Here is an 11,752-nt window from a genome sequence, read left to right as displayed (position 1 = left end):
CTTTGAGGAAACCAGGTATCTGGTTGTCCTTACTATCTTTACAGCCCATTTAGTTGTGTGTGGTCATGGGCTTGATGAAGTCGTAGGTTCTTCCCCTACACAACCGGTCTTGGAGTTTGGAGGATTTTATTTGGCCTGATTATCTGAAAATGATTGGAGAGTCTATTTGGTTCCCTTATCTTTAATTACTGACTCTAGTGTTTGTAACGTATCGTTTATATGTGTTTGGTCCATGGGGCCAGTAGATTAGCGAAGTGGTTTACCAACGCATCTCTATTTAGGAGATCTTCCTGTTTTGTTTGTTCAGACCAGATATGGTGTGAATCTATAGATACTGTATATATATCTCCTCTGGATTTATCTGGTTCTCAACATGCTGCTCTCTCTTTCCCCTTATCATGTTTCTGTACTGTGCTAAGGTCTCATAATAATGGAGTCGGATAATCGGGTGGTCTGTGTCTCTATGTTTTCATCAGACAGGTCTCCAAACAAATTCTAGTGTTTTGGGATTCATCGCCCAACCATTTAGCGTTGCTAGTGTTCTTAGTCAGTTTGAAACCTTCAGGCTTGATTGCAAGGCTGAGAGGTGAAATGTGTTGGATTGGCTCTCTCCTCCCATTGGCTCCCTCTGCTGCCCAAGTAACTATTGCCTCAGATGTGACTCATTGTGTTATTGCTTTAGGTGTAAATGTTTCCACACTGCTATCCCGCAATCTAGCAGGATAGCAGTGTGCTTTTTACGCATCTTTGGTTTTGTGTTGCTCTGTGTAAGTAGGGTGTGAACGCTATTATAGACACAAGGCTAAGGTCTGTGATCAATAATCTACCGTACAACTGCCAAGATTTGAGCTGTAGGTGTATCTTCCACAGGGGTTTCCGCAAGATCTACCGTTGACTAGGGCTGCAGGATATATCGGCTATGTAAGATATATCGATATAATTTCCAAGGGGATAAAATATTTGACAATATCGTTTACATCGATATATATGTTAAAATTGTCCGTTTTCGCCTCAAGCATCTGTGTTTGCCTTGGAGACTATGTGAGCGCGAGCGCGACCCCTCCCACTCTGTCCTTCCGAACGTGCGCAAAGACGCCTCATTCCTGCCCCCGCCGCCCCCTCACAAGTTCACAACACAACAAGCATGGAGGATACCGGTAAAGAAAACGAGACGGCGGCGGGAGACGAAATTGTTTATAAGAGAAACAACGGCTCCATAATATGAAAATGTTTTGGGTTTGAAAAAACAGATGAGCTGCAGGTCATCTGTAGAGAGTGTAGCAAAACCGTTGCGGCTAAAAGTGGGAGCACGACACTTCTGTGCCACCATTTACAGCAGCGGCACAAAGTGCAGTATGATGAATCCGTAAAACTCTGTGGCTGTGCTGCTGCATCTCCGGCCGCGAAAGCTTCTTCTGCCCCGAACCAATGTCTTTTGCAAGTCTCCTTCACTCGTGGTGAGCCATATGACAGGAAAACCACATAGTGGCGATACATCACTAAAGCGGTGGCCTACCACATCGCAAAAGACATGGTCCCGGTCGCAACGGTAGCCCAGGATGGATTCAAAAAGTTGCTTCAAACAATGGACCCAAGGTACAACTTACCTAATCGAAATTATTTGAAAATGAAAAACTGTTCCCTTTTTTTTTTTAAACATGTTCATTCAATTTAACATTCAGGCACTTGGCACATGTGCCATGTGCCAGCCAGAGTTCCTTAATGGCACAACCAATGTTTTAACTGGCAGCTATTTGTGTAACCTTCAAAGTGTTCCATTTTGCTACAAAATAACGATACAAAATCACATGTTGATAAATGTTGCAGTCCTGACCTGTGTTTTGATAAAAGTGCTTGCAACATCTCACATGTGGCTTTTGACTTACAAAAAAAATTATAACCCACTCTATAGAAAATATTGAGACATATATCGTGTATCGCCATTCACCCAAAAAAAATCGGGATGTCCCCATATCGTGCAGCCCTACCGTTGACGGTGTCCCTTGGTTGAATCACACAGCTGTGGGAGTTGTAGTCCATGCTTATTTGTAGTTTTGTCACAGTTATATCTGAGGGGAACCTTCCTGAAGGGGATGGCCCCCGCCTCTCGTGGTTTATCCCCCTATGCCCTGAGGCTGTCAGGCTCCAGTCCAGCCCTGTGATTGAGGTCTCCACAGATCAGAATACGTCCACGACCCAGATAGTGGGGACGTAGTGGAATTTCCTCCTCTAGTTTAGAGGAGCTGTCCTCATGAAGTCTGGGGATTCTGATGATGAGGTTTCGGTGGCACACAGAAGGATATGTCTCTGGGTTGAGGGAAGGTCCTGGTCTGTCTCTGGGCAGATGTAAAATGTCCCTGTTCGGATTAATTTGACACTGAGAGTTCGCACCCAAACTTCATTAGCATACCTCCCGCTTCTCTGCCTGTCTAGTTGAGGGTACCAGGTCTCTGTATTCCGGGGAGGGGGGGAGGGGCTTTTTCCCTCCCGGGGGGGGGCGGGGGGGGGGGGGGATCCTTCTGGATGGAATCCAGGAGTTTGGATGTGCGTTAATGGTATGGTGCAGGTATGATTATGCTTTTTGTGAAGGAAAATTCCAATTAAATATCTTCGAATAGGTTTTTCTTCTGTTTTGCTGCAGAGCTCAGGAGCTCATGGCGTTGCAGAGCTCAGGAGCTCATGGCGTTGCAGAGCTCAGGAGCTCATGGCGTTGCAGAGCTCAGGAGCTCATGGCGTTGCAGAGCTCAGGAGCTCATGGCGTTGCAGAGCTCAGGAGCTCATGGCGTTGCAGAGCTCAGGAGCTCATGGCGTTGTAGAGCTCAGGAGCTCATGGCGTTGCAGAGCTCAGGAGCTCATGGCGTTGTAGAGCTCAGGAGCTCATGGCGTTGTAGAGCTCAGGAGCTCATGGCGTTGTAGAGCTCAGGAGCTCATGGCGTTTGCATCCTGACGCATCATCTCCGACATTTTCGCCCCACCATGAATTTGTGTTTTAAGTCACATTATGTAAATTAGACACTTTGCACATAATGTAAATGTTTTTGCCTTGAAGGGAATCGTTGGCACATGATTGGCCTATGCAACGTGAATGCTAAGATTATTTCACGAGAACATCCGTGAGATCATTTGTTAATATAATGTGAAGGGAATGGCTGAAACGTGATTTATTAATATAACGTCAATAGGGCTGCGGCTGCCTTTAAGGGAATTGGCAGAACTTGATTTGTTAATATAATGTATTCATAGTGATTGAGGCCCAGTTTCCTCTGAGCTGATTGGTCGACGAGATTAAACATGGCTTGACGCCGGAGGTGGAGAGACCCTCGCTAGCGTGCTAACATAGACAATATTGACCCCGCCATGCAGTCGAGATTAAAGCACACGAATCCCAACTCCTGCTCCAACCCCAAACCCCTGCTGGTGGATATAATGAACAAGGTGCTGGCCTTGTTTAAATGTGGTTTGGTTGGTGTCGCTATGTAGGTGTGTGTGTGTAGGTGTGTGGCTGGGTGGGTGTGTGTGTGTGTGTGTGTGTGTGTGTGTGTGTGTGTGTGTGTGTGTGTGTGTGTGTGTGTGTGTGTGTGTGTGTGTGTTTGTGTGGGGCGGATTGTATGTCAGTGTCTTTGTTTGTGTGTGATTTTGTGCTTTTATCATTAGACATTATATCATATATTATTACTGTCCTGTACTTATATATGATGAACAAAGTGCTGGCCTTCTTTAAATGTGGTTTGGTTGGTGTCGCCTTTGTGTATTTTTTTCTGTCTTTTTCAACCACACGGACCAAGCAGCCATGTTGAACTATGGACTTCCTGAAAGGGGAACCTTCATCTGTTCCAAATCAAGGGAGTCTGCAACCCCCATTTAGTTTAAACTGGTGGAACAGTTGGACTAGTGACATCATCGGTAAGGATCTGACGGGTCAAAGATGGATCCCTGTACGGTTTGGATGGATCAAAGATGGACGAGTTTAGGTCAAAGCATTTCCGTTTACACACACGGCCCCCCAGGGGTGCTAGCAGTGGAACCCTCTGATCTCTGCGGCGCCAGGGACGTCTCACAGTGGGGGGGCGATCAGGGGCCTCCTGCATCAGCGACGCCCCACAGAGCTCTCCGTTGGAACCTAGACACCTTATTAACGACGCGGACACCCTGAGGGCCAGGAGCTGTGAGAGGGCCGGGCCCCGGAGCCCTCGAAGTGTCCTGAACTCTGGGCCTCTGGGGCCCTGGTCCTCTCAAGGTGTACTGAACTCTGGACCTCTGGGGCCCTGGTCCTCTCAAGGTGTACTGAACTCTGGACCTCTGGGGCCCTGGTCCTCTCAAGGTGTACTGAACTCTGGACCTCTGGGGCCCTGGTCCTCTCAAGGTGTACTGAACTCTGGCTCTCTGGGGCCCTGGTCCTCTCAAGGTGTACTGAACTCTGGCTCTCTGGGGCCCTGGTCCTCTCAAGGTGTACTGAACTCTGGCTCTCTGGGGCCCTGGTCCTCTCAAGGTGTACTGAACTCTGGACCTCTGGGGCCCTGGTCCTCTCAAGGTGTACTGAACTCTGGCTCTCTGGGGCCCTGGTCCTCTCAAGGTGTACTGAACTCTGGACCTCTGGGGCCCTGGTCCTCTCAAGGTGTACTGAACTCTGGCTCTCTGGGGCCCTGGGCCCTCAAGGTGTGCTGAACTCTGGCTCTCTGGGGCCCTGGTCCTCTCAAGGTGTACTGAACTCTGGACCTCTGGGGCCCTGGGCCCTCAAGGTGTACTGAACTCTGGACCTCTGGGGCCCTGGTCCTCTCAAGGTGTACTGAACTCTGGCTCTCTGGGGCCCTGGTCCTCTCAAGGTGTGCTGAACTCTGGACCTCTGGGGCCCTGGGCCCTCAAGGTGTACTAAACTCTGGACCTCTGGGGCCCTGGTCCTCTCAAGGTGTACTGAACTCTGGCTCTCTGGGGCCCTGGTCCTCTCAAGGTGTACTGAACTCTGGACCTCTGGGGCCCTGGGCCCTCAAGGTGTGCTGAACTCTGGCCCTCTGGGGCCCTGGGCCCTCAAGGTGTGCTGAACTCTGGCTCTCTGGGGCCCTGGTCCTCTCAAGGTGTGCTGAACTCTGGCTCTCTGGGGCCCTGGTCCTCTCAAGGTGTCCTGAACTCTGGCTCTGGGGGGGGGGGGGGGGGGGGGCTTACCTTCGGACCGGGCGGTGAAGGGGGGGCCCCGGGAGGTCATCAGGAAGCAGAGGCTGAAGAAGCCCAGGCCCACCACGAAGATCCTGGAGGGAGCACAGCAGGGGGATCAGCACAGGAGACAAGGTGTCCGGGTGTGTGTGTGTGTGTGTGTGTGTGTGTGTGTGTGTGTGTGTGTGTGTGTGTGTGTGTGTGTGTGTGTGTGTGTGTGTGTGTGTGTGTGTGTGCGTGCGCGTGCGCGTGCGTGTGCGTGTGCGTCTGTGTTTGTGTGGGGCGGATTGTATGTCAGTGTCTTTGGTCGTGTGTCTTTGGTCGTGTGTGATTTTGTGCTTTTATCATTAGAGATTATATCATATATTATTACTGTCCTGTACTTATGCTTTGACAGATTTCCCATCTTGGGTTAGTTAATAACCTCTGATGTGTGCTAGCCAAGGAGCCACATGGTAACAGACAAGGAATGACCATAAAGACTGTGTCTCTGCTACACAGAGCCTTGTCACAGGAAACACACACACAGCCATTGTACCAGTGAGGTCCTTCGCATAGAAAAGGACTTCCACACTATTATATAGCAGTGCTGCATTCTCCCGTCTGGAGAGGGCTTTGTTCAAAGCTCTGTGTGTGTGCAGCCGCAAGCATTTCACAGTACGGGGGTTTGACTTAAAAGGTATTTCTATGGCCAAGTTTTATGCTATGGTACGCTTTCTTCTGAGGCGATTGACAGGGAATTCAGAGCCAGACCCTGAAGGAACGGCAAATTTCTTGCTCCAGATGCCTTCAGGTAGACTGCGGACATTTGGGATCGAGAGACATCCATTATTTAGGGGAAAAGGTGCATATGAGTCCAGTTGTTCTTTGGTACACACCTTTTCTATCTCTCTCTCTCTCTCTCTCTCTCTCTCTCTCTCTCTCTCTCTCTCTCTCTCTCTCTCTCTCTCTCTCTCTCTCTCTCTCTGTCTTCTCTCCCTCTCTCTCTCTCTCTCTCTGTCTGCTCTGACTTATTTCTCTATTTTGTTGAGTGCACACATGCACAAACGGACATACACCCACCCACAAACCCACACCACACACGCACACACCCACACCCACACACACACGCGCACACCAACACATACACACACAAACACATGGACATACACACACCCGCCCACACACCTACACACAAAAGAACATACACTAACCAACCCACCCGCACACCTAACCAAACACAGCAACTCACAGTAACACACACAGACATACACACATATACGCACGCGCGTGCGCGCGCACCAAACTTCCTTTCACAGAGTAGAGAGTAGACTACAGTGCGACTCACTGAAACGCATAAGGGCGCATTCTTTTTGAAAACAGCGACACAGAAAACAGAACGTTAGAGAGGGTCTAAATATGACTTTCAACTTGTCCACAGATCGGCTATGACCGCCACCACTGAGTGTAACTTCGCGTGCACTCACCTGAACGGCTTCAGTGTAACGAGACATCTCAGCATGTTGGATAGGTCGCTGACCGCTGCGGTCATGTTCTGCAAGCGGAGGAAACGCCGGGACGCTGCGACATAGTGGCGTTCTCGCGCTGTATCGTGGTGCTCACAAGCTGTATCGTTGTGTTTGCACGGCTATATTGTGGTTGTCTCACGCTGTGTCGGGGTGGTCTCACTGCTGTATCGTGGTGGTCTCACGCTGTATCGCGACCCCCCGCTGTCAGCAAGACGCGCAGTGCAACTTTACACTTCGCCACGTATCGATGCAAATCCCTGGCAAAGCACGAGCTGTAACTTCCGGAACAATCACAGGCAAACTTAATGTCTCGTGACAAAACGACCAAAACATCAGCGGAAACTTTGACGCACAGTCGCGATAATCCTCGGCGATAGGTGCGCGGGAATCACGAAACCAGCACGGCAGCAATCCACCGATTTTTGGTCCGAGTAGTAAAGTCTAACAACTGCTGAAAGAGTGAACGTTCTCCCCTTTACGCTTGTCGTGGAGTCAGGAGATATCGGGGCGTTTCACAGACGACCAGAGCCATCCCCTCCTCCTTCAAGGAGAAGTGAAGCATGAAGCATGGCAACGTGCGCTTCTCAGAGGAGGACCCCGCGCGTCTCCACCGCGGGCATGGACTGAGCAGCTCTCCGCGTTCATCTCTCTATGCTTATCTGAGACCAGCCCTGGACCAGAACACTCACACACTCACAGCGCCACCTAATGACGCCTTAAAAAAAAAAACATTAAAGTCGTTTACTGCTCATTAAAATCTAGAGGCGTAAATTGGCGATTTTTTGGCCAGTGTGAGATAGCGCCGTTTTGGTTTTGATCTGTGGTAGTGATTAAACTCGGAAGAGAGCTGCTACGAATGAATGGGCAGCGTTCATAATATCGGACAGTCTGCGTTGGCAATGTGAGCCACATTAACAGCACATTTAGTGCTTTGAATGTTGACTCGACTTACACTGTTACTCAAAGTCGACTTATTCCAAAAAGGATGTTTGATCGGTGATGAAAAAATCATTAAATCGAAAAGTAAAGTGCAAGAGCTATATTTCGGTGTTAAATAAGAAAGCGTTAGTATTTGTTCATCTTCAGCACCATGGAGAGCAGCGCGGGAAAGGCTGCGCGGGAACAGGAGGGAGGATGACAAACCTGACAACCACTCATTCAGAAAATATAGACCGTGGACTGTAACATAAGTTGAGAAGCTTACACAATCGATCTAGAGTGATGTATGCATTTAATACAGCAACGGGATTCATGAGTGCTGGCCTGAGTGTGTGTCAATCAATCAGGGCCCCATGTGTTGATATTTAGTTTGAAGTTTTGAACTATAGAGAGGAGCAGGATGATAATGAAACGACTGAGAGGTTTGATTCAATCTCTGCATCCTACCTGTCAGTCCGTCTTTATGTCTGGCTTTTGGTCCGTCTGTCTGTCTGTCTGTTTAGCTGCATTTCTGCCTTATGGTCTGTCTGTCTATCTACTCATCTGCCTGTCTCTCTGTCTATATATACCTACCTGCCTACCTGTCTGTCTGACTGTCTGCCTGACTGTCTGCCTGTATGTCTGTCTGCCTGTCTGCCCATCTGTCACCTGTTAAGGTGTGCATCTGCTGTTCCCTCCGTGTTACCTGATGTCGGCCCTTTACACCTGGGCCCCACCTTCACCTAACGCCCCCGTCGCTACGGGCAACCACCATCTGAGGGCCCCAAATCCCCTCTTAGGGCCCAGAGACCCTCCAAGGGCCCCACAGCCCATCTGAGGCCCCACAGCCCCTCTAAGGGCCCACAGACGCACTGAGGGCCCCAGAGACCCGCTGAGGGCCCAGAGAGGCCCCACAGCCCCTCTTAGGGCCCACAGACCCTCTTAGGGCCCCAGAGACCCTCTGAGGGCCCACAGACCCTCTTATGCCGCGTTTCCACTGCAGGGTGCGGAACGGATCGGATCTCAAAGGGGCGGTAGGGAGGGGGCAGTATAGCCCAGCTCAGTTCCGAGGTCGCGTTTCCACTGCCGACAGTACCCTTGGTGGTAGGCCGGATGTCAATCGCCGCGGCAGCTACGTAAACATCGTAAACAACGTCTTCCTCCGCAAGAATGCAGACGAACGTCTCCACCTCCTTGTTCGCCCAAGCAAGCTTTTTACGCGACATGTTAATTGTAAAGAATAATACCTCGAGGCTACTGTTTGTTTGTTTTTATCCCCGCGTCACCCGGAAGTGACGATTCTGTCGACCAATCAACGGAGGGGGGGTGTAGCTAGAATTCCAGGGTACCCTTTCAGGCGTCTGGTCTCGTTTTGGGTACCGCAACGGAGGAGTCCCTAGAATGGGGTCGGAACGGGTACGGCAAAGTCCGGGTCACGCCCACTTTTGGCGGTGGAAACGCGATCCGACCCGCACCTTTGCGATCCGATCCGTTCCGCACCCTGCAGTGGAAATGCGCCATTAGGGCCCCAGAGACCCTCTGAGGGCCTACAGAGGCCCCACAGACCCTCTTAGGGCCCCACAGACCCTCTGAGGCCCCGCAGCCCTTCTGAGAGCCCACAGAGACCCCACAGACCCTCTTAGGGCCCAGAGACGCTCTGAGGCCCCGCAGCCCCTCGTATAGCCCCACAGACTCTCCAAGAGCCCCACAGCCCTTCTGAGGGCCCACAGAGGCCCCACAGACCCTCTTAGGGCCCCAGAGACCCTCTGAGGCCCCACAGCCCCTCTTATTGCCCCACAGACTCTTCTAGAGCCCCACAGCCCTTCTGAGGGCCCACAGAGGCCCCACAGACCCTCTTAGGGCCCCAGAGACCCTCTGAGGCCCCGCAGCCCCTCTTGTGGCCCCACATACTCTCCTAGAGCCCCACAGCCCTTCTGGGGGCCCACGGCTTTGTAGGTGCGTCTTTAACAGAAGACAGAGAGACACCTTTCTGCAGAATAGATGTTCTAGAAGACCAGGCCCAGGGCCCCTCTGAGGGCCCCAGAGCTCCTCCAGGGCCTGTTAACAGAAGACGGAAGAAAAGAGTTTGTTGTGTTGTTTACCGGGAAATAAATAAATAACCGGAAGAGCGGAGGCGCTGGATGTACAGTTTTAAAGAACAAGCAAAGGTATCATGCAGTGTGTGGTGTGTTTGGTGGGTGTGTGTTTGTGTGTCAATGTGTGTCTATTAGTACCTGTGTTAATGTGTGTGTGTGTGTGTGTGTGTGTGTGTGTGTGTGTGTGTGTGTGTGTGTGTGTGTGTGTGTGTGTGTGTGTGAGTGTGTGCTTGTTTGTATCTCTCTGAGCGGGGGTGTTAGAAGATGTACGGTTTGAGGAAGCTAGCAGAGCTATCATGCAGTGAAGTGTGTGTGTGTGTCTGTGTGTGTCCAGGGTTGTGTGTGCATGCCTCTGTGTGTGTGCATGAAATGCAGTGTGTGTGCGTGTGTGTGCGTCTGTTTGTGTGTGCATGCCATGTGTGCATTAATGGCTGTGTGTGTGTACATACCTTTGTGTTAGTGCATGACTGCAAGTGTGTGTGTGCGTGCATGCATGTGTGCGTGCGTGTGTTTGTGTGTGTATTGGCCTGTTCAGTGTGTTTGTGTATGAGTCTGTTCAGTGTGTTTGTGTATGAGTCTGTTCAGTGTGTTTGTGCATGAGTCTGTTCAGTGTGTTTGTGCATGAGTCTGTTCAGTGTGTTTGTGTATGAGTCTTTGCAGTGTGTTTGTGTCGTACCAATGCTCCTGAATATCCACCATAAGAGAGAGCTGATTGCATTCTTCAACCTATAATGCTCCTAACTCCATAGATTCCTGGAAACTGGAACAAAACGTCTGTATCACACAAAGGAATGCGCCAACCTTTCAAGTCCCAGCACCAATCAAATTGGATGCTGGACAAATCTTCGGTGTATGCGTGTGTGTGTGTGTGTGTGTGTGTGTGTGTGTGTGTGTGTGTGTGTGTGAGAGTGAGAGTGAGAGTGTGTGTGTGTGTGTCAATGTTTATTCAGCCGTGTTTGTGTTGTTCTCTTGGCTGATTTGGAAGGTGTCAAAATGTCGAGTCATTCCAAGGTTATTCAATATGTTGGCACATTACATTCTTGTGACTTTACCTTGGAACTTTACTTTTCACGAGTAGAAGAGCATCAAATCCATATTTTGTCCCTCAAAATACCGAAACGTCTGCATTCAAAGCTACGTTTAAAAAAAGCTTTCAGTAGGCTTTTAACCTGAAATGTAATTATGCTTCAGTTGCTTTTAAGAATAATAAACCACATATAAATGCTTAGATCAAGGTCATTCTCTATTGAAAGCTTTCCGATTTCTGTTTGAATAAGTTTTTGAAAGAAAAACAAAGACACACGATAACCATTAGAGTAGAGCCTCCCAGAATATGTCCTCACATCTTTTGACAAGGAATGCTCTGAGTTTCATTCAACTACGCAACTCTCATTTACCTCAATAATTAGAACTATCAAATTGTCAGACCCTCCAGGATTTTGCGATGTTGCGATTTGCAACTTCAACGCAACATGAACCAATCACCGCGAATTCAGGGCTGTGTCACAATTTTAACAAACCACCGCAACTTTCCTGCAAATTTGACCAATCAGTGGCGTCGTCTAGAACTGACGTTGTCAAACTACCTTACTTCCATGTTTACTACGTTCAAGCGATTCAAGCATTCATGCAGCATGTGCGCGTCCAACGTTTCACACTTGGCGACCAAAGTAACTGTGAAAGATCGTGAAGAGCAGTATCTTGGTATTCTACATGAAAGCGGCGGAAAGTTATTTTGCACTGCATGCAACATTGTGGTAGAACATAAGCATAAATCTTACATTGATAAGCATTTCACCACCTCGAAACATAACTACAGAACTGCAGAACTGCAGGCAGGACGTCAGACGACGAGGCAGATCACTGACTTGGATGCTGTTGCATCCAAGTCAATTACCAGCTTGGAAAGAATCAAAAATCAATTATTTATAGGACAATTTCTCAGTGTTTTTGTTCTTTTAATTAATGTTTTTTTCAGTAATAACTTAATATTTAACAAATTACTGGGGGAAATTGCAGTAATAACTTAATATTTAACATCAGGAAAATCGCAACATTCGCAACTTTTACAGCAACTTTTTT

At 49.2% G+C, this 11,752-nt stretch overlaps 1 protein-coding gene across 1 annotated transcript in view; it reads right to left on the bottom strand.

Moving 5' to 3' along the window:
* LOC132469817 (alpha-1,6-mannosylglycoprotein 6-beta-N-acetylglucosaminyltransferase B) overlaps positions 1-7,329 on the bottom strand; it is a 43,371-nt gene extending 36,042 nt beyond the window's left edge. Inside the window, exons 1-2 of the mRNA XM_060067896.1 lie at positions 6,615-7,329; positions 5,161-5,243 (exon numbers count right to left, since the gene is read on the bottom strand). Of these exons, the coding sequence (XP_059923879.1) occupies positions 5,161-5,243; positions 6,615-6,641 (110 nt within the window). The 5' untranslated portion in view covers positions 6,642-7,329. The remainder of the gene's footprint in view (positions 1-5,160; positions 5,244-6,614) is intronic.
* Positions 7,330-11,752: the final 4,423 nt, after the last annotated feature.

Source organism: Gadus macrocephalus, chromosome 2 (assembly GCF_031168955.1).
Source record: "Gadus macrocephalus chromosome 2, ASM3116895v1".
Taxonomy (NCBI): domain Eukaryota; kingdom Metazoa; phylum Chordata; class Actinopteri; order Gadiformes; family Gadidae; genus Gadus; species Gadus macrocephalus.
The sequence above is the reverse complement of the archived record's forward strand: the minus strand, read 5'-3'. Positions and strand labels throughout refer to the sequence as shown.